Source organism: Lates calcarifer, linkage group LG7_1, assembly GCF_001640805.2.
Source record: "Lates calcarifer isolate ASB-BC8 linkage group LG7_1, TLL_Latcal_v3, whole genome shotgun sequence".
In the NCBI taxonomy this organism is placed as follows: Eukaryota; Metazoa; Chordata; class Actinopteri; family Centropomidae; genus Lates; species Lates calcarifer.
The window spans coordinates 8829912-8853501 of record NC_066839.1 but is presented as its reverse complement, the minus strand read 5'-3'; the positions used below and the strand labels follow the sequence as shown (position 1 = coordinate 8853501).

Sequence of the window (23590 nt, the reverse complement as noted above, 5' to 3'; positions counted from 1 at the left end):
CCTTGCTATTTTCTGTGAGCACAGTATTAAGGCTCTTTATAGTTAAAAAAAACAAAAACAAAAAACAGTGTGTGGGGTCACAATGAATACAAAGAATTGTTGGAATATGTTGTACACACCAACTTTAAGCCAGCAGAGCTTAGGAATGTATTGAAAGACACACTGAATTGAATTGAGCTGTTGACATGCAGCAACATTTTTTTTTTGTTGTTGTGTCTTCCAAGTATTCACCATCAATAAATAATCATTCTTGTTGCTTCCTGTAGACACACAGCTTGTATAGAGAATTCAAACAGTGCAATATGCTCGTGAGAAGACTTCAATTCAGTGAGAACCCCCACAGTTCTCATAAATAATGTGCCTCTGTTAAATGAATTTAACATGCCTGTGAGCAGAATTAGACTTTTTAATTAAAAAACCTTTATTGTGCAATGGAGAGCATCCATTATGACGGGTCAGTAGCAGAGATCTAATATTCTACAAAGAGATTAAAGATGCACAGAGCAGAAAGTAGGTATCCGAATCATTTGGATCAGTGCTTAAAGAGAGAAAGAGTAATAAAGGGAACACATACTGTATGGGCTTATTGTTTTAGTACATATACATAATGAATGAACTATGAGTCGGTGTAACGAGCACTGAGTCTACGTTTCTATAAGGGGAAATTATGTAAATTTTGGAGACTGCAGTTAATTTACTTTTAATTGAATTCAGGACGCACTGTGATGAAAGTTACTTATCTTATTCACAAACGTAGCAGATTGTCCCAGCAACTTAACTGTTGTTGCTCTTTACATATTGAACTTAAAGGTGAATAGTATTGAATAGGGCTGCAACTAATGATTAGAGTCACTACCAATTATTTTCTCGATTGATCTTTAAGTCTTTTACAATTGCTTAGACCCAAAGGTTGTGTCTTCAGTTGGCTTGTTTTGTCTGAGTCAAAAAGTCGAAAACCACTTCATGGGCTCCATAAAGAATCTCCCCAGGTTGCAACGAATCTAACTACCTATTATGACTCATTAAGGTGGGTTAGTACCTGCTTTAGGATCCAGGCAGCCATCTCATGTCCACAATCAAAGATGACATGGAACTCCTTTGCTTTCTTCATCTCCTTCAGAAGTGGCTTGGCGTCCTTGGTCTCTGTGGGCAGCTGTCGGATCTTCAAACGAATGTTGTATCGTGATGGTGCCTTGATCAGCTCCTGCAGTCGAATGAGACCTGCAGACAAAAGAGGATACGTATAGCGTGAAAAATGAATTTTAAAGCTGCAGCAACACACTGTGTTTGATCTGACGCCATTTTGAAGTATCTCTGATGCTGAAGAGGCCACAAAAAAGACCCAACTGGATTCAGGTTTTCTCAGCAGAAAAAGGCTCATATGCATGCCCTCCTAATCCACAGTCTATTGATCCTCCTACTCATGCTTGGCAAGCAAACGGACTGCTACAGACCTATCAAGAGAATTTAACACCAAGCCAGCACATTGCACTCTTTTATACCAAAAGCACAAAATAGAAAGAACCTCGATCTGCACCCTCCTACAGAAACTTCCAATCGCACAGAAGGCTCCCAAATGTTGATTCGCTCTCCTCTTCCATGATACCATACAGTAGCATGGAATAGGTTCAATTTTATCCTGATGGAAAGCCGTGGTCAATCCGGTCTCTCCCGTCTCCCTCTCACACACGCACACACACACTTCAGATGTGCTCTGATGAGAGCGGCTCTGTTTGCCCAGCTTGTACTTGCCCCTAGGGAGCCCGACGCCGCCGTCACATATTGAGCTACAATCTTCACCTTTCATTTCTCGACCACACGCTCAGGTAGAAAGCTCTCCGGGAGATACTGTGATGAGATTACAATGAGTTTCTCCCTCAGTAAAGAACTTCAGAGTCCAGGGATGAAAGAGGCTGGATTGATGGGAGAGATGATTACTTGTCATGGGTATAAAAATGGATGGAGCAGCGAGGATAGTTTGAGAGGGAACTGGAGAGAGATAGGATTTTTTTTTCTTTTTCGTGGAACCACTTTAAGATAGCTCAGCCTATTTTTTATTTTGAAATGAAGTGCTGTGTGAGCAGTTTAATAGTGTAACTGTGAGTGGGGTTGGGTCTCCCTCAGGCCTATAGAAAGATTGGTGTGAAATAGGAACATGCAGGTCTTGTTGTGAAAAGTACCATTGTAGGGAGGAATACTGAACCTCCTGGAGCTTTCCTTAGGTAATCCCAATAGATCCCTACTCTAGGGCATGTCTGCGTCTTCCTGTTTTTGTTCGTACTGACACTTTGGGAGGTGTTAAGCGAGAAAAAAAAAATCTGTCAAGGGAGCTCAACGTTTGGGTAACACTGTCAGCGTAGATGTTTGTGGGCTCTGGCTAATGCCTTCAGACTTTCCCCCTGGATCTTCTAACGGCTGTGTGTGAATATTTTATCCCCTCCGATAGTTTTTCCTGCCAGCCGTCAGATAGGCTCCAATCAGCAGCGAGGAGCCCTGGAGCATGAAGCTGTGTGATTACAGCCTGGGACCGGGTGGAAGCGGAGGGGGGATGCAATGCGGCTATGCAGCTGTCACACTTTTCAGGGCGTCAGGTGTGTTACAGCAGAAAATGCTCCATAGAGGAAGCCCAGGCTGCTCCTATCTGACAGAGAGAGAGGGAGAGAGAGGCGAGAGGTCACCTTTTGGCATCTCGCTGGGGCGGTTTGCCGGAGAATGAGGGTGTTAACATACTGAGCTCTAAGGCAGGAAGTGAAGAGAGGTCAAGGAGATGAGTCAGAATAATGTGGCAAGTGGGACGAGTCATTGCGATATCATCCGAGGTTAATATACGAGCGTTAGCATGCTGCAGGACTGACTGTTTACTGAAATATATGCAACAGTTGTAAAAGTAGAGATACTGGAGGAAGGAAAATAGCAGTAAAACTAATATTTTCAAGACACTGTCAGTTGATAAAAGGAGCAGAAAGGGGCTTAAATATCTATTTAGAGGCACAATTTAAAATGTCAACTGCAAGACAATATTCATTTTCTCAGAGGAAGGAGTGAATTCATTATGCAACCTGTCTGAAATTTAAACCTCCTCTCAACTCTGTCTAATTTACTTACATTAAGTTGTCAACCACATCATGCCAAATAGCTCATAAATTGCGAATAAGCATTTGAATATTGCTATCTCCTCCGCAGCGGTTACACTTTACCTCATAAAAATATCACTGCACTTCAGCTAAAATACGACTCGTCTTTTAAAACGCATATTATGAGCCACTCCACAAAGTCACAGGATAGACAAAATGGCTCACAGACACATTTGATAGCCACCCTCAGAGATCAAGTGTCTCTGTGTGTTATTAATGGCTGTTGTCAGCACCCACATACTACAATTCTGCATTGCATTAATCTGAAGAGACATTAGGTCATTCTGGGTAATGTGGTTCTCTTTTTTTTTTCTATGCTGCTGCTCACTCTCCTGGAAGACTGACATGGGCAGCACCTGGAGGACTGAGGCAGAACAGTAAGCTATTGATTTCTGAATTAACTTGACAGGTTACAAAGCACTCACTGAACTCTGAGCAGCAGTGCTGCTTTTTGTAGTTCACCTGGTACCTCTTTCTTTTCTGAACAGTTTGGGGTGTAAGGGCTGTGGGTTTTAAACGGTGTCATATTCATCATCACATGAAACAGACAAACACACACACTCACACACTGGAAGATGGAGACAGACACCAACTGTACCTGTACCTGTGCTGTCGTCATAGACCACGGTGACCGTTCTCCACTTGAAGAAGTGCACCAGGTCGAGGATGGCTCTGCTGAGGGAGGAGAAGTCCGGGTACAGGCTGACATAGTACGAGTCCCTGTTGTCTGACACTTGGTGCTTCCACTTGGTCTGGATGTGGGGCACTCCCAGAGCATTGCAGATGGACTGGACTGCATTAGCCGACGAGCTGTGTGAGGGGCCAAAAATGGCCGCCACCCCGAGGGAAAGCTGGTCACATGCTAGTAGGGTAGTAAGAGTGTCTGTTTAGTGTTTCTGTTTTTGAATTCTTACTGTTCAGCATTGTGTCACAGATACTGCACAAGATACTCTCTCTTTCATAAAACACTGTTAGTCTTTATTCATTTAATTCAACTCTGTGAAAACTTTATTTAAACTACTACTTTATTTAGACTGTTTAAATGGAATTTATTAAAGCGTTTGTGGAGGTTTGAACAATATAAATAGCATGAAGTGTTGAAGATGGTGTCAATCTGTTTTTCAAGCTATAAGTGAAGCAGGAAATATGGCCTTTTACTTCTTTCTCAGCAGCTGCTCGGTCTTGTTTAATCTTATTGTGCTATGAATTCCTTTATTTCTGTTGTTTTTTTTACACCTGTTAATATTTAGATCTTGTCTTGTATATGCGTGTGTACTTGACATAGGAAAAAAGTGACTGCATCAACAGAAGCTAAGTGGGATAAACAATCATAGACAACAATACTAAATTAACCTCTGTGATTTTTCTGTGACATCTAAAATCACTGGTAGTTAATTTTTTGTGTTCCTCACAATAGTTCTTCACCAAACCATCAAAACAACATTTAAAATGATTTATTTTGAAATGGTGGACAGGCACTCTTATGTCCGCTGAGTACATTTATTCATTAGTCCTCAGTTGTCTCAAATATGACTCACCTTTCCTGGAGGCCTCAAAGCTGTCGAAGATGTTTATTCTCTGGATGTCATAGGTCAGCGTGGTGTTGGGGAGCAAGGTGCGGTTCCTGTTGATTGTGTTCAAGGCAAATTTAAAGGCTAGTTCCTCTGCTCCAGAAGGGCCGCTCTCAATGGATTCAAATATTCCTCCTGTGGGCCGAGAGAAAAACAAGTAAATAAATTAAATCTTTTAAAAATCAGCTGAGAACAAGAACTCTGAATAGCTGCCTCCTCCTCCTGTAAGTGCAATAGATTCCTTAACACAACTGACATTCAATGTAATGATCGATATGATGATCTGAATAGCCACTTCCTCCTCCTGAAATTGCAATAGGTTCCTTAATACAAGTGACATTCAAGTAAATGATCGATATGATTCAGGCAATTACAGCTCAAGCAGAACTATCATTTTTAACACTTGAGTATTTGTACCCTCATATTATTGATGCTATTGTGTTCACTTCTTCACAGAGCTCAGTCACACGCTGACATGAAACAGATTTACAGTGTGGCTTAGGCGTTTGGATGTCGGCTGATTTGCATTCTGTGGCAGTCGTCAGTGTAATTATAGGCAATTAGTTGCGTAGGGAGGTGAGTTCAGGGGTGGGTGCCCTTCTTTAACTCCCTCGCTCAGCCTTGACAGAAAGGTTCACTCTTCCATTTTGTCCCATTGATTTTAATGATCCTCAAATGAGAGGAGAGCACAGAAAAACAAGGAGTGCAGAGAACAAAGAGATTAGGGCAAAAAAGACAAATAGGAAGAGAAGAGAAAGAGCGAATAAGTGCCACGGGTATAGAAAGAGGTATAGTGAAGGAGAAGGTCAATCAAGTCAGAAATTAAGATAATAAAGAATGTTTTTATGACCCGCTTTAAAAACAAGTCAACTCAGAAATTCAAATTATTATCACTGCATCATATTTCACTGATACTTTTGTTGGTGTTAAAAGGGAGAGCATTCCTGAAGGGGGTACCATGCTGTGCCTGCCTGAGAAATCTTGTTACCTCTTGGATATATGAGAATCACACCTCGCGATTGCTCATTAATTGACAAAGTAAAAGCCTCAACACAAAAACAAAAAAATACAATGCACGCTGTTTTGCCGCCACATGAGCCAGACAATGTAATTACCACCGCGAAGTAAGGTGTTGTCAACTTAAAACGGCTCCCTCCAGACTTGTCAGTTATTTTGAGCTGAACAAAAATGATTAAAGCTCCAGATGGCCCATCAGTGTGGTTCAGAATCCTAAACAAAAGGAAGGCGATGTTTTGAACTGACCCACTACTCATTTCAAGATTATGTCACGACATAATTTACCTGAGGTCATTAAATCCGACAGTCACCAGAAATGCGTGCCGGTAAATTTCACTCCAACGTACAAGGACGTATCGCAGTTACAATCACATTTACATGCTCTGCTTTTTTCTTTTTTCAAGTGCTACAAAGTGTATGCAGTTTTGTTCCATCTCATTTACAAGGCAGTCACCCAGGACACGTCTAATTTCAGGTGTAAATGGGGTCAGTGAGAATGATGACAGAGTATCTTCACACATCCATCATTAGAGTGAAATAAAGCCATGCTATACACAGCACAATATGTAACATATGTAACATATTACAATTTTACAAAGAAACAGCTGTAGAGTGTAGCAACTACTTTCAACTTTCAAAATAAATAGTAATAAAGAAAAATCAAAGCTACTCTCCAACAGCTAGTACACCTTTGAGGATGGACTAAATCCTGAGAAAGCTTTACAGAAATCAAACTTAAAAGAGAGTGGATGAGGTGGTGGTGGTGGGGGGGGAGGAAAGATGAAAGGGGGTTGTGAGAGCTGCTCTGAGAAACACTCTTGGAGACAAGAGCAGAGTTCAGGAGTCCATCTGTGGTTCCCACCCTCTCAGCGGACAGAGAGTCAGTTTGATGAAATCCAAACTGAAGAGAAAAAAAAAAAAGAAACTTTAAAGCCTGTTTATTGATTCAATTACGGAGAGCGAGGGAAAAGTGAGACTGAAAGAGGAAAAGACAGGGAGAGTGACGCATTTGTAAAAAAGAAAGTGGAGAGAGCAAGAGTTTTACAGTAATAGACACAAGCAGCTATAAATAGTGACTGGTCGGGGCAGGGGATGATAGAAGGGAGTGCAGGAGGGCAAAGAAGATGTCATTAACTTAGGGAAGTGAGCTTTATCACTGTCACCATGATACAGCCATACAGCATGTTATGCTTTCTTACTTAAATTTAAGGCTTTCTCTTTTATATACCTGCTGTATACTCCAAGAGAGAACTAAAGAGAGTGAATTAGTGTTGAAAACAGCCAAATACAAGAGCTATGGACAGACTTATAAAGGCACTCAAATGTGTGTTTTGTGTTCACTGTGTCATTAAGTGAGCTACAATAATGAGGTTTTCATGTGTTCATCCTCCTCCTCCTACGGCAGCGATGCGATGCAAGCATGTTGCTATTCATGGCATTTCATTTCAACGAAATGGCACATTAATCTTGAAAAGAAGGACTATCCGAGAATCACCATTAAAGATGATAGGAATCATGTCAGTCTGACCTAATAGATAATTATTATACTATTGCCCTAAGGGAGCAGACGGAGCCCCACTGGCCTGTGCAACGAGTCTGAAAATGAGCATAAGGATATTAAGTTGTGTTCATCAGATTTCCTTGGCACAGTGTATGGCGTGGGCATGCTGGCTTTAAAGAAATTGTATACCTTAGAGAACACAGAGGAGCAGAAACATTAAATTAAGTATTTCTAGGGAGATGTCAAACATTAAATTACCTTTGAATATGATAGCACATAGGAAATGAAATGGAGAGTTTGATTTAATGCTCCATGGAATTTAACATGTTACACGAGTCCTTGGTTTATGTTATTTAGAGGTCATATCCTCTGTGTCTACACTGGATGATGAATCTCATGTTTCCTCCCAAACCGGGCTTTCAACATCTTGAAAAAGATTTGCACACATTAATACAGGGTGTAACGTATATATTTAGCTTGCTTAAAGTCTGATAACGTTCCCGTCTTGTATCATCCATCCCCCTCTCACTACTTGCTGTCGTGGTCCGTCTGATTGCAGGTGTGTGAGTTACAGCTGAGATAATCAGTGTGTGTGTGTGAATTATGGAGCCGCCATCATTGGGACTGGTGTGAATTATGGTGCAAATGAAAGCTCTGAGTGAGTTATGAGCTGGATAATCACCCTGACGAGAAAACAGGCCTGCTGATCTGAGTGTCTCAGTGCGGGTGTGTGTGTGAGAGAGAGAGAGAGAGAGAGAGAGACCGAGCGGAAAGTCGAAATCAAAGTGCAGTGTGGGAGGGCGTCTCCTCTATGTAAATTTTATTCTCTCTTTATGTTTGTTCACAGTTAATCAAGCTGCATTTTGGATTGAACATAAAACAGCAACTTGGTTTTTGATAGAAATTAAGTTAATTTGAAATTAGTCCCAGTGAGCAGGAATCACTCACCTCTAAAGGACATACATCACAGACAATAGTAATGGGTGAACCTTGACATCCAGTCACACATTAACAGTATATTGTACATAACAGCAGGGAGGACGTATTTACAACTAAAAGAAAGGGGTTGCTTACTAAACTATGAATGAAAATACACGTAGGTCTCTCTACTCAAGCATGCTCTAGTACAATGGGAGATGGGAGTCAGATATGTTTCCATGGCGACTCATGCATCTATGCTATGGCTGAGAGGCATCTGCAGTTTTGGATTCTGAGCAGCTGATTGGTGGAGGAAGGGCGATGTGATAGTGTGGACAGCCTGTCTCTGTGACTAATGACCAGCAGTGCAGCTGCAGGATGGCAGTGGGCTGTTGGGTGGCTGCCATGGCAACCGGCGAGCAAAGTTGTCACTAGGGCAAGTGGCTCAGGTATGCACATGAAGTCACTCCGTTAGGCTTTAAGACCTCCACCATACCACCCCCAACCCTCTGGCCTGCTTCTGTCTCCCTCCGTCTTACAGACGGTGAGGAGCAGTGCACAGAGCCAATAGACAGGAGGCAAAAGTGATGGAAATGCTCCGTAAATATCCCAGAAATTCCCGGTGGGAGCGCTCCCTGACATGTTTGGCGGTGAATGGGACATGATGCATGAAGGCCTGCAGAGAGTCGCCGCCCCTGGTCATTAATCTGAAGCTCCCTTTGCGGAAGACTGACCTTCCTATGCTGCACAAGGGCCAATTCTCCCTCTCCCCAAAGATCCCCAGAAATCTGACCAGGGCATGGGATACATCAACTGTGCAGGGCGCTTGCCAGTGTTATGAATTCACACAAACAAGCCATCATTAGTGTAGTCTCTCTAAAAAATAAAAAATAAAAATCACTAGAAAGATGTTTGGAGAGCTGTATGGTATGACTTCATTTGTTACACACGTCTTCATTGTTTGCTGACGAGTGACATTCTGTTCTATTTTATCCTACATGTACGGGCAGAGACACATGCTGCTGCTTTTAAATGGTTTGTAGCAGAGGTGATACACAACACTGTAAATTTTTTGACAATGCAGCTACATCTCCTCAGGCTTTGCCTCAGAGATAGTATCTTACAGAGTATTGGTTTTGTAAGAGAAAGATAAGGAAAGCAGTAAACTTGGATAATGTGGGGTTTTTTTCTGAGAAGACACTCAATACATTCTTGGTTGAATCTAGGAAACTTGACCTTAAATAAAATTAAAGCGATAAGAGTAAAAGTAATGGAGTAAAATACCAATATTTTAATCTAAGTGTGTCCATGCTCCCTCTATACAAAAGCTGCAAAGGAATAGACTAGAATAGAAATCCATCAATAGGAATTCAGGTGTCATACTGTGTGAAAGACCAAGCAATAAAAAAATCCATAACCTTGAAAAAACTGCAGAAAATACAGTACACTTCATATAAGAACAAAAAAATCCATCACAGATAAATCAATAACTTAGTTAACCATCCTGTCAGAATTATGGAAACTGAACATGAAACCATCTGAAAGCAGCTTATGTGAACAAGAGTTTAGCTGTTGTTATCGGACTTGTTTGGCTTGTTGCTGGTATTTTCTCCAGAATAGAATCACTTCTGTCACCCTAAAGCCTCTTGACACTTGGACTGGACTGTCACCTGCCACTGCTGGACGCTAAGCCTTGGGCTGACTCACACACTTGAACATGCACGTGTGAAACACACACAACCGCACGCACGCCAGAGATTGAGCCTAAACAAACCTGTCAGGTAAGAAACAACTGAGTCTGGGAAAATGTGACTGATGTGAGAATTTAAAGCCCACGCCTGCGGCATTCAAAGACACCTCAGTTCAGTCGCACTCGGGATAATAATTAGCTCCACCATTGCCAAAAGATCAATCTCATCAATCTCTTATAATGAGCACACACACACAGTCTTCAATTAGAAATGTGTGCCACCACCCTCATCCCTGACCGAACTCCAAGTGGGAAACCAGTGATCATATAACATGTATTAATTCTGAGCGCTGGCAACAGATGTGCTAATTTGCCGGGCTCTCTCTATTCATAATAATGTGCCAGCTCCCTCCTCAAAATATGTGCTAATTTGCAAGGGCTCATTGTGGATGTGCTAAACTACCGGCTGACATTTTGTGTGCTAATTTGTCAAGCAGGGACCCCTTTTGGTACTAATTGTGCCAAACTGTGAGTACACTTCCACAGGCCTTGAATTGCTGAAGTCCCAAATGACTTCTGTCTGCTCGCAGTTTCCAACCTCTCCACTGCTCTCAAATTGCGAATGCAACTGAAAAGAAATACCAACTACTGTGAAAATAAGATGTATAAGCACTGAGTGCACACGCTCGCCTGCACACACACAGACATACACAGATGCACACACACACACTCAACATTTCACAGAAGTATGTGCCTGCTCTTGAGAATAGACAAGCTCCTTTAAGGAACACTGGAGCAGACCTAGAGTCAATTGCTATGGTAGTTCTGTAGTATCATTAAATGCACACACACACACACTATACCGCAATAATAGCCTATTCCTGAGATTAAAAAATCTACTTACAGAAACACAAGGTCATAACCACTGTTTACTATGATGATGTGTTTTGTTAAAACGCACAATTTCGCTGAAATATTTCATATCATAATGAGGCATAAACACACCTACATGTGGGCACATAATCATGAATATTGTTTCCTTCTTGGGTTTCAATTACCTGCTTAGGCAAACAGAGACACAGTGAGAGGCAAATGCATGTTTTGCAGTGCCAGTACACACACATACACTCAAACCCACAGAGAGAGCCTTTTTTCCCTAATTGGCAAGTACACAGAGTATTTCATTACCTGAAAATTATCAATCAATATTTCATACAAACATAAATAATTCTACTCAAGGCTGACACCTATGATTATTTTTATTGCCAAATAACAGAGCAGCTATTTCTTTTCAATTGACTGATTAATTGTTTGGTCTATAAACATCCAAAAATAGTGAGAAATGGTCACTGCAATTTCATAAATCCCAGGGTGTCTTAAAATTATTTGTTTTGTCTGACCAGCAGTACAAAACAACAACAAAAAAAAAAAAAACACCCAATCACATATTTTCCTTTGTGGAAAACTACTGCAGCTCAGTCAGTACAAGTCACATACACTTAAAGTTACTGCCAACTCTTTTCCAGGTGTAAAGCACCAACATAAAGAAAACTGTAAGCTCCGTGCTTGCTACGAGTAAAAATATTTATCGAAGCTTGTGATGTGCACAAATCAACAGAAGCACACAGAGCGGGAGACAGCCATTATAGTGGCTGTAATATAACATGCAGAGAGGTGGCAACGCGTTCTGAGCTCTTCCTCAGGCAGTGCTGAATGATGCCTTAGGAGGAGAAGTCAAGCTTCAATAAATCTTTTCACTCTTTGCAAGCAAAGAGGTTTCAATTGTCTTTATGACGACTCTCTGTGGGTCACTTTGAAAATCCTTTTCCTACGGTTACCAATGCTGAGAATAATGGAGTTTTCTCGATTTTTGAATGCATCTTCCTCACCTGCCCTGATATTCCAGGGTATGACAAATAATACTGAGTACATTACCATGGAAACATGAATCATACAAATTGATTTGGTAAACTGAGACCAAACATGCATATTAGCACATAACTACCAATGTTAATACTAATATAAACACTAGTTCTTCTGTGTTATAATACACAGCATTAAGTGTAAATAATGCATTAAAGTTCATCAACAAAACATATGTGCACCATGCAGTTATGATGTATTGTATACTGTATCTGTGGCATGGAAACATTATTTGAAAACATGCATTTTGGGAAAAATACAGTGCCTTTCATGCACTGTTGGTTTTATGAGCATTAGGACTCTCACACTTTCTATCTGCCTTCCAAGTATAAACATGAGTATTCCCAAAACTGCTGTCACAAGGTTATAAAGTTCAAGTAAATAAGACAAATCCCAAAACTGCAGTCAGGGAGCTTTTTCTGCCAACACAGAAAATATGTGATTTAGCTCTGATATACAGGCCATAGGGAGTGAGAGGGGACCGCTTATTGAACAGAATGCTTCCTAATGCTTCATGCCTCAGCCATCTCTGCCATTTCTCTTTCTATGCTCCATCTTTTCTCTCCTTTATCAAACGGCCCCACACACGCACGCCGTCTTCCTCACTCCCCCTGACTAGAGTACGTCTCACGGTGGCCTCGGCAGGTGACAGATGGCGACCTCACAGCGCTGCTCACTGTAAACTGAGTTTTAATCAAGCCTAAGCACGTGTGAGAGATGCTAATTATCCACTGCAGGCTAAGAGAGGCAGGAGTCCAGACTTGAGAACATTGAGACTATGCATGTGCATATGCATCTCTGGTTTATAATCAGTTTCCCCCATTGTGAAAAAACAAACAAACAAAAAAACAAAAAACATTTTATAGGCAGTATTAGCATTTATGGCGTTGTAGCTGAGCAGTACAAGACAGGATGGACTGGGTGTCTCAAGCATCCCTGGATACTCCAGCCCTCAGGCTGGAGCGCTCAGCAAAATAAATAAAGATGAGAAATTGACTAACAGTAATCTTCAAGTCTTAAAACAAACTCTCTGAAAGTTAAGAAGTGGGATTTCCAACTGTCTCTCAGCATACTTGCCAAAACGTGGGATGCTAAGACTCTCATCTCACTACTGTGCCATCTCTGCACATTTACATTTCAGGCAGGAACCATCAGTCTTATCCAGAAAGATCATGAGAGCAGGATAAACTTCTCACATCTAACATATCACATGCAGCCGACCTCAGTGTGGAGCTAAAAAGAAGTTCAATTTATAATGTTGCAATCAGGTCACAGCAAATTATATGAGACTCTATCGTCCTCGTTACTTGCTTCTCTGCTCTCATTCTAATTCTCACTGTTCTCCTGCTCATCAAAATGGCCCTGTATTACACTCTCCCCATTGTAATTTTGGACAAAATGGCTGTAAAATTAGACTTTCTTTCTTGTAGAGGGGCAGATGTTATCTCCATGTCAGAGCCAAAGGTCAAGAATTAATTCAGGAGGCGGCTCTTTAATGCTCACAGCTGGGTTTTTGTAGGAAGATGGAGAGAGAGAGAGAGAGAGAGAGAAAAGAGAGACGTTTCACAGGATTTCTGTAATCTGATTATAACAATTTCTAATCTTCATAAATGTATATATCCCTGCCCGGAAGATTATTATTATTTTCAGATAGGAAATGATACAAATGCTGGAAAACCCTGACTTAAATATACTAAGATTTCAAAAAGTGAATCATGAATATATAGAGTAGATCACACAATGATGTTGTAACACAGAAATAAAGTTAGTTGGGAGTCATATCTATTGGTTTGCAAGGCATTAAAACTTGAGTTCTTTCACTAGAGCATCTAAATAGTGTCTATACTGCCTCATCAAAGCGCTTTGTGCCATGAAAAGAGTACGGAGATTATAAAGGAGGTAATATATGGATCAGTTTTAATCCTTGAGACGAATGAGTATTGTTCAGGCCCCTACCATATCTCCTATATGTTAGATACATTGTAAAGTAAATCATGGTGATAAAAGCTACACCACAGTGTTCTATTCCAGGACTGTGGAAGTTCAATGAAAATCTGACAGACTGAAAGGCTATTCTTTGCGCTGAAATTCAAAGGTTCAATATGAAATGGAGGCTTGGGATGTCCGTGTCAAATGACGAATCGTGCCTTTGTGTCCAAGGACACGGAGACCAGTGGATGAGGGGGAAGCAAGGCTTGATGATAGTGAGAGAGAACAAAGTAGAGGGGAAGGTCCAGGAGACAAGCTGAGAGCCAAAGGGAGACAAAGACGACACAGAGAAGAAGGACAGAGAAGGACAAAGAGCGGGGAAACAGGGAAAAGGAAAGGAGAGAAAACGTGCAGAAAACTCTTTATTTTCTGGATATTGATTGGATGCAGAGAGCGCGCCTCGCCGTCACACTGCCTCTCAGATGTGTTTGGAAAACAACAGGTGATGGGCATGATGTCTAAAGTCGGAGTAAGCTGTAGGTATTACGCAGATGGCAGACGGGTTTGCTGTCAGGCAACCAAAAAGAGGAGAGTTTGGAAGAAGGAGGAAGAAAGGGAGGGAGGGAGGGAGGAGGAAGAGGAGGGGGAGGAGGGGCGGGGCATGAAAAAAATAGATGAGCGAAGGAAACGAAGAGGGAGAAATGGAGAATAAAAGAGGTCACTGGAGGCAGATAAAAGACACTCAATTAAACGAGTGAATGGATGGCCCATTAGACCTGAACGGACACCTGCATCCTCCACCCCACCCCACCCCCACCCTCCCTCAGCCACAGGGCAGGAAAATGTCAAGTCCTGGTTTGGGTTCATCAGCCTCCCATGAGCCACCGCTGTACACAAGCTAGGCTGATAATCAGAGCTACAGGTACAAATCAATATGCTACACTTTGCTGCAAAGGTGTGTCCATTTTTCCTGCTTGTTCTACAAACACACACAGGCGATTGCACAGCAGCAGAGAGAGAGAAAGGAATGAAAGAGACCCGCACGCTGCACTTTGGCGAGGAAAATAGCCAGGAGCAAAATGATAAAAAAAAAATTACTGAATAATGAAGTTCCTCAAATATGCATGCTCACTTTTTCTCAATAAATAAGAAAAGATCTATTGGGGATAAATGGAAAAAGACAATAGAGGTGAAACTAGTGGAAAAAGCAAGAGTCCTGTTTTAATCTCTACCCTGATCTGCAGTCTACTGTTTATTTCACCATTCCTCACATTCATTCACACCCCGTTGAGTAGGAAATTCAGAGTCTTTTGTCATGTTTGGCCGGGTGTGGGTATATCTCATTGGTAGCTGTGCAAGGGAAACGGAGGCAATTGGCTTCATTATGCTTCCTCAAAAATCTTAAAACAGATTGTGTGAGATGGGAAATCAATCCAAGTCCGTTCCAGTCCACTGTAATGCTTTGTGTGTGCGTGTGTGTGTGTGTGTGTGTATACGTTTGGGGGGGGGTTGTTGGGTCATATCAAACAAATGGGGGGAGTGCGTTGTTTTGAGTGTGTGGGCGACAAACAACAGAACCCTCGCGAAGGCTACTGCAGCCAAAAGATGGGAGGTTTTAGCAGTAAATCTCTGTGTCAGAATGTTCCCTAAAATGAGCTGCATCTTTTCAGTTTCTTTAACTAATGACAGCTTACATCTGTTATCTTTACGCTTTCCTTAACACTGCTGACTTTAACTAAAATCTGGCAAAAATGCACAAGCTTCTTTTCTACATATTTCTCCTCTCACCTTCCCCTTTGCAAATAGCTTCAAAACAAAAAGATTGAAAAGATAGAGAATGCCACACAAACACTCAAAAAAGGCTCTGAGCAAAAGGAAAGGAAGGACAGGAAAATGAAATTCATCATTGCAGGAGGACGTTTTGCATAGCCCTGGTGGATCCTGGACAATGGAGTGTCATGCTGATTCAAAGAACATGATTTTAAGTAAGCCTGTCTCAATACGACCTCCCCCAGAGCCCATTTCCCTATGTGTCCTTGGTTCAGACACAAAAATGTTCGTACATTTGACAGGCTGCGCTGTCAATGGGAGCCCGAGTTCCGCTTTCTCTCTTTCAGTCAGTTGCCCCCACCCCCCACCCCGCAACCCCCACCCCTTCCTGTTCCTTTATTCAGCTGGCTGGGGATGAAGGTGAATCACCACATCCTAACCTGATCGTGCCTCACATCATAGGCAACACAGCCGGAGGGCTTTCTGTAATCGATTGACTTCTGGATCTCATGTAGTTTGGACGTCAAAGCTTTCATTTATATGTGCCTTCAAGTATGTTTACTTAGTCTGCGTGCTTGAAATTCACGTGTAATTGCCTCTGTTTACAGGACACATTGAAACAGTTTTAAATTTAGTAAGTAAGTAACTACTTGGATGAAATTATTAATGCATATTTGCAGCTGGACCCTTTAGCAACAAACACATCCAACAAAGGGCAACCAATGACCCTCCTCCATTCATGCAATCATGGAGCAAATATACATCAAACATTTACTCTAGCTGTCTGTCACCAGCTTCCATGATAACCCACTGACAAACCAAGTTTGTTTGCCTCTATTAAGCAATCACTTAATAGTTAATTACCCCAGCTGAGCGCTTATGAAAGTTAAAGGTCTCACATGTTACTCCCACACACAGTGCAGAGCTTGGCACGATACTGCAGCAAGTGGAAGGTCGATTTTTCAATCCACTTAAAGCAGAGCCGATTGGAAACATACAGTATATCACACTGAGAGTAAATGAACAAGTCCAACTGAGTTTGGAACCTGACAGACAGATCGAAAGCAGAAACAAGAAATGTGATAATGCTTACATAAAAACCATATAGTCCTAACAGCTTGTGGCTATTTAAAGTCGCCATTAATTCACAGCGACTCGCATTATTAATCCACTCCTACACATTCTTCTTATACTACACATTTGTTCTTTTTTTTCAGTGTACGTGTTTGCATTCCCACAGATGGTAACCTGTGATAGATACACACAGAGAAAGGGGCATCTGGGACTTGGCACTGTTTACTTGTTATGCTGCCAGTTTCTTTTTTTTTTCTTTTTTTTTCACGATTCCTCTTAGCAATACAAACATATTGATTTTTATTGATTCTCACCATCTTACGGTCTAGTGGAAGTGGAGACAGCCAATACGTAATGAGACATAATAGATAAATTCATTAGAGGTTAATAATAAATACATATTTGGGTTTAGTTTCTCAGAGAAACCTGTGAGGATATTTGTGTTATTAATGTTTTTGCCATTTTTCTTTCCTTTAAAAGCTATTTCATGCAAATCTGTAGACTCAGGCAAATTTTCAGCCTGCTAATGCTATACAGCTGACATTTATTCAGAGCTGCAGTGCATGACTCCTGGCCTCCCACTACATTTCCACAGCATACTCGACTGTCCTTCCTGCCTCTCTTCACAGAAGCCATCACAAAACAGTAATAAAAGACCACAACTGAGAGTGGGCTGAGAGTGGACTGCTCTGAGGCAAACTAATCTATCTTTACTCTGTATCTGCCGGCCTCAACACTCACTGTTTTTCTTCTCGCTCACACTTTTACACAGACTCCCCCTCTCTCTCTAACAAACACTCTTGTTTTTCTTACACCTCTCAGTGACTTCAAATTTTCTTCAATCTCCCTTGGTGGGATTGCGAGAAAGACGGCTCCACACGTGTTAAAAGATGAAAAAAAAAAGAAAAAAAAAAAGAATTATTCTTTGTGAGCAGTTTCAGCTCTGACCTTCAGTCAGCTTTGAGCCAGACAAGCAGGCAGCTAGACATGCTGCATGGTTCTTCTCAAGGGACAGCTTCACAGAACAATTGCACATATAACCCCTAACCCTTCTGATACCCAGGGAAAACCCTGAGTGACACTGACAAAGAGTGATAGGCTGTGAATGATGAAATCAAGCCTTCCACAAGGCAGCAGAAGAACACAGGACTCAGATTTATTCTATTTGAGTTGCAAAAAAGCAGACCATGTGGCAGAGGAGGCGGTTTTGCAAGAACTGGTTACTCTGCAAACAAAGTCAGCCATCTAAAACCTCCTTCAATAAATAATCGTTTCAAATGTAGCTGGTAAATCTCAAAAAATTCGCTTGATTCCAAAACACAACAAGAAACTAATTTCATACCTCACAGATATTTTCCATTTCAAAATGCCAAGAAATCTGTACCCTGAATTAATCACCATTGAGCCTTTTGTAACTGAGGCATGACAGCAAGACCTTCAAAGACTCAGGACTGTAAACATGTTTTAGAAATCCATCTAGATATTTCCCTGCTTCAAACCCATGTGTGGTGCTGCATGCTAATGTACGACAGATCTCCTCTTTGTTCTTGAAACCCACGGTGGGTATTTTTAAACCATGGAAATCATTTGCCAGCAGAGAAGAGATAGTTTCATATTTCTATAAGCTATGGCGGGGCCATGTGACACATGAATATTTTAAGCAGCTTTGTGCCTATTTAAATGTGTTTGCCATGAACAGGCTGGCAGTGGGCCAGGGCACAGGGTGTTATCCATAATTCCTGCAATCCCAAACTAAACTCCGGCATGCTGATAATTCAGGCTGGAGGAAAGCAAAAGCAAATAAAGTCAATTAACTAAAACTCCCCTTGAATTTGCTCCCCCTACCCTTGCTTGTTCTTGACAACCTTGTAATTTCACCACAGTAGTTGAGGGGATAAAAAGAGTGTTAAATATTAGAAGAGCAATAAAGGACCTATATCCTGGCACAGCACTGTGGAAGGAGCTAGATAAACTTAGCTTTCACCAGAGGGGATTGTGTCTTTTGCCAGAGGACTGCAAAAAAAAAAAAAAAGGACTTGATTTCCTTTCCAAAATGAAAAATAGCGTTGTGTTTTAGTCGTAAATATTCCCAGACATGGCTGAACTGGGAAAATATAAACATAAGCAGGAAAATAAACAAACAAAATGAGCATCTCTGAGTCAACAATGCTTTCAGCAGCAGTTGACAGCCCGGGGACAGACTGCATCTGCCAGTGCTGTTTGAAGATGGTGGTGATAATGTTATCACTCAACCCCACAGCCGCAGACCAACTATGGCCATCGAAATAAAACACCATCTTAATTTCGTTGTTGGTTTTTGTTCCATTTCATTTCTTCCTAAGACGTGTAATGATTAAGACACATGTTTTCTAAGTGAAACCCAATCAACTCTAATGAAATGGCAGATCTGATGACTCATTGCTTGAGTGACTGAACATTTGTTATGTGGATCGCTAAATAAGATCATGTACATGTAGTGCCATTTCTGTGAAAGAAAGGAACATGAGCTCCTTTAATTTTAGCCTACCAGCTAGCGGTCACGTGATGCTATGACAACTGAGAAAGCTGAACTTTTGCAATGGCAGCATCTTGACATACCACTGTACTGAAATTTCATTTACTGTTTCATCAAGGTCAGATCTTTTTACAACCTCTCCTGACATCCCTCTCATAGAAAAAATAATAATATCTTAAAATTTAAGGGGAAAAAAATAAATAAATAATGTAGGCCAAACATAGTCCAGCTTGCAAATTCAGTACTTATTTAAGTTTTTCCATGCCAGAGAACCAAGCTGTTAGATTTCATTTCATGTTTAAAGTGGATATTTTACAGCTTTTCCTTCAGCCTACGTTGTGCAGATGGAAGTGGAAAGAAAAGCAAATTTCAGCTGAATAAAACCCCCCACTTTGTTCTGGGTCTCTGAGATCCTTTGCAACAAAGTCTCATTCAGTGCCCTCACAGGGTAAGTGTAAACTAGTTATAAAAAGAGAATCTTCTCTCAAGCGTATTTTATTACACCTTGTAAGGGCTGCAACGGGTCCATTACAGTATCTAAGTAAATGAATTACCTGTACGATTTATAAATGAGGAACACTGAACACAATAATTCAATTCTGTCTGAGAATTAGCTCAGCATATTTGCCTGCAGCTGGTGGCCCAAACACTTCTTGTTTCCACCCCCCTCTCAGACACTTGTCGCTTGACACGGTAAGACCGGTGCTGTGAATACAAAGGGCTGAGTATGCTTTAGAGTGCGTGTGTGAGCATGTAAAAGGTCTCAGTCTGACAGGAGAACAGTGGTTGTACAATGTGAGCCGCCTGTCTGGGCAGAATGGGATTTGGGCAGGAAAGGGAACAGACAGACCCGGGGGAGCTGACCTCCTCGTTTAGCCATGCAGCAGCCTCTTGCAGGGAGCAGCTGGGATTATCTGCTGATGAAGCACATCCTGCAGGACAGGAAGTGCACTGGAAAAAGGACCAATGGGCTTCAGTGTCTCTCAGGGCAACTCTACATTTCCTCCTGTCTCTCCAAAAGCACACGCACTGACATACATTTTACTTTCTTGATAAAAATCACCCACACACTACTGTATCTTCATCTATCATTCTCTTTTGGAAACTCTGCTCCTTAACAAGGAAACACAGACATATCTTTTCTAAAGAGAATGAATTGCACGACACGAAATGGAGCGATCTTAAAAGGCAAAGTTGTGAAGTGGATGCTGTTTGACTGACAAGAGATAATGCTGCACAAAACCCTTGAAACTAAAGCTTTTATTCAACGCGTACCAGTGTTTTTCTGTTCAGCAACAGGCACAGGCCGCGCTGCTGCCAAGAAGCCGAGGTCGCTGTCCGTGGTCCTGAACAGGCGGTGCAGCGGCTTGTTCAGAGACACGGACAGAGACCCGACTTTTTAGCCTCGTTTTCAGCCCCATCGGTCGCATCACTGCCACCAGTACACAGACCACAAAAAAGAGAGCTTTACCTCAGAATAAAAGATTTCAGTGATACGAATCAATTTTCATCTCGCATGGTTATGGTGCTGATGCCTCGCGGGTCCAACATGTCAGGCGACATATTGGGTATGCCGAGGAACAGGGAACAAAGTCTTATTTTCTGTTGTCATATTCACACAATATAATATACAAATATATGCATCAGTGCGGCATTCACGGCCAGATTTCACTCTACGCTGTCAGAATAGGTGTGCTTCAAATATTTTATCAATTACTGCTCCACGATCTCTCCCAGGAATTTAGTCATTATTTGCCGCCTTGGAAACTTTGGTGTCAAATACTATTACGCTGGGACGTCGCCGTACCCCAAAGGATTACTGAATAGACGCCCGGCGTCTGTCAGACAACGTGTGAGACGGGGAAATCAGCTCATCGGGCTGAGGATGCAGAAGGAAGAAAAAGCACATCCCGTTGCCATAGCGGCGGCTCATGCGGACGCGGCCTGACTCTTAAAAGGGACCCTCGGGGGAATTGGGGGATTGTAAGGATGTGTTGTCAACACTTGATGACATCCGCTGTCAGGAGGGGCTCCACTGTCACTCCAAGATGTTCTCTGTATAGGCTACATGCAGCAAGAGAGCGGTAAAACGCAGCCACCCTGAGATGGATTCTGATTAAGCAACAGATGAAACCACAAGAGGCCGTACTTTAGTGATTTTAGAGCAGAAAAACAAGTATTAGTAGCACAATTGTAGGGCTATGAATCAGCAACAATGCACTGTAGTGGCAACTGTTGAAGAACTACTCTAATAATCAACATTAATTACATAATTCACGCGCCAAGCCATAATCTAATACTCGAAGAGAAGTGGCTAATCAACTTTTAGGATGCTGAGATACACTTGAGTATGAGTGATGATTTTTCACTTGGTGCATTTAACAGTTCTGGGGCTTCCAACGTGACTCAGCCAATCACCTTTGAAAACCCGCAACTATCCGTTAAATCAATGCCAATAACCTTATAAATAAACGACATAAATAAGCCACGGGAACTCCCATTGGGTAACACTTCAGTGGGATTAAGAATAAAAAAGTACTGCCCGGTGTATCGATTGGCCCCTTTTGACAGACCAGAGTGATCGATCCGCACTCCGGGGGGAGTAATGTTTACATGTAAACATTTGCTGCAGAGGACACGTTGGGGATGTCAGCAGTTTAAAAGGCCGTGGAGATACTGGAGTCCGCGGTGGGTACCGGTGGGGAGACGTGAGCAGTGAGTCCGGCTGTTTTTTTTTCTTGAGTTTCATCAGCTGCTCGCATCCGTGAACTGTTGCATTGGAGCACGCCTTCATCTACGGCTTAGCTACAGCTGATTTTCTTTCAAAAGTTACTGTGACACCGGTTTAAATGTTTGTAGAAAACACCATTCACCCTTCGTGGTGTGATGCACGCGGCAGAATAAGCCTCCCGACAGGCGTGACGAAACAGTATGAAATTATAAAGATGCAACTATAAACTATTCATCAACAAACATGAGGTTAAATTATTTCTCCAACTCTGCACTGTCAGATACACAACAAGGCAAGAGTGGGGCAAACGTGTCTCGACACATCTGCTTTTGAATCCCGTCAATGTCATTTCACTGTGGACTGTCATAAGGGCAGTTCGTGTTATCAGACATCGTTACAGATGGCATCGTATTGTAAACAAGTAGAATCTTACCAAATCTTAGAACGTGTGGCATCCCGCGAGTGTAACCAATAATCAGCAGCAGAAGCGGGATCAGCCTGAGGTTAGACCTGAAAACGAGACTGGTTATCATCAGATGATGGGAGGTAATCTTCATGTTGTTTTTAAAAAAATGCACAGTGGTTTAATCCCCCCGGTGCGCGGGTTCGATTCCCCCGTAATTCTTCTACGCTCGTTGGGCAAGGCAGGGTGACGGCGGCCCTGGATGCGCAAGATCACGGCATGGTCACTTGCGCTTTCCCTAAATCCATTAGCAGTCCCGGCATGATTCCTTTCCCCTTCTCCTTCGCCTCCTTCACTGCGCCAAGAAACAACAATCCTCCGGGTCGAGGTACGGCGGGGCGTCCATGTCGAAGGGTACGGATCCAGTGGGGAGGGGGGAGCCCGAGCATGGGCTATAGGTGATGTACTGGAGAGGGCTGGAGAGGAGCTAGAGAGCGCCAAGCAGAGGATACAGCAGCGATATGCAGCCCCCTATGAGGCGCTCTGGGTTGCTTGCGCTCCCATTATACTGCACTGCTGCACAGGCTCTGACGTCGAGCCAAGGTTAGTGTTGTGAACGCGCACCAGAGAGAGACAGAGAGAGTGCGAGGGAGAGTGAGGGAGCGAGAGGGCGGTGGGGGGTGGGAGAGAGGGTAGATGGAGATAAGGATAGAGAGGGGGGGGCGGAGAGGTGAAAAAGAGGAAGGTGGGGAATAGAAAGATGGATGGATGGATAGAGGGAAAGATAGACGGGGGTGGGGGTGGGGGGATGGGGAGGGAGGAGCGGGAAACTTTATTTCATACCACCTTTCTAGGCTGCGATTTTTTTTCTTCTGTAACTCAACTGGCACCGAGCTCGCATGCATTTGACATTATGTCGGTAAATATGCAATCTGTTAAGTGCGTACAGTCACAGCAACTTCGGGGTAAACCTCTTAAGTTGCAAGTAGTCCAAATTACAGATTCGGATCCATTCACAAAAGCAAAGCATCCGTGACGGGCAGTTCTCTGATGGTGAAAATAAAGTTATTATGTTATAGATCAAATGTGATAATCTTCTGTGATAATAGGCTACTCCAACCTCCACTGAACACTATGTTGTTATGTTTTCACTTCTTGGAGCAGGATCTCATTTCAGCACCATGGACAGAGACGCTGAGGTGCAATTCATCAGAGTTCAAACAACTACATGTACTTTAACAACCATTACGCCGATGTTCCCACTGGGAGGTGTTTAAGCTTATTGGCCAATTCTACAAGCATTTCCTGTATATGGCACATAAAGGCATAACTCTGTACACGCTGCACACAATAACCGGCCACCCTCTGCACACAGGCGATGTAATCTCACGCCTGCAGGATATCATTGCGGTGA

The 23590-nt window shown here is 42.3% G+C and overlaps 1 protein-coding gene across 1 annotated transcript in view; it reads right to left on the bottom strand.

The window, feature by feature from the left end:
• Window positions 1-22800, bottom strand: part of LOC108895996 (glutamate receptor ionotropic, kainate 2-like) — a 56043-nt gene extending 33243 nt beyond the window's left edge. Inside the window, 4 exon segments of the mRNA XM_018695014.2 lie at window positions 1040-1221; window positions 3733-3996; window positions 4673-4840; window positions 22207-22800. Of these exon segments, the coding sequence (XP_018550530.1) occupies window positions 1040-1221; window positions 3733-3996; window positions 4673-4840; window positions 22207-22330 (738 nt within the window). The 5' untranslated portion in view covers window positions 22331-22800.
• Window positions 22801-23590: the final 790 nt, after the last annotated feature.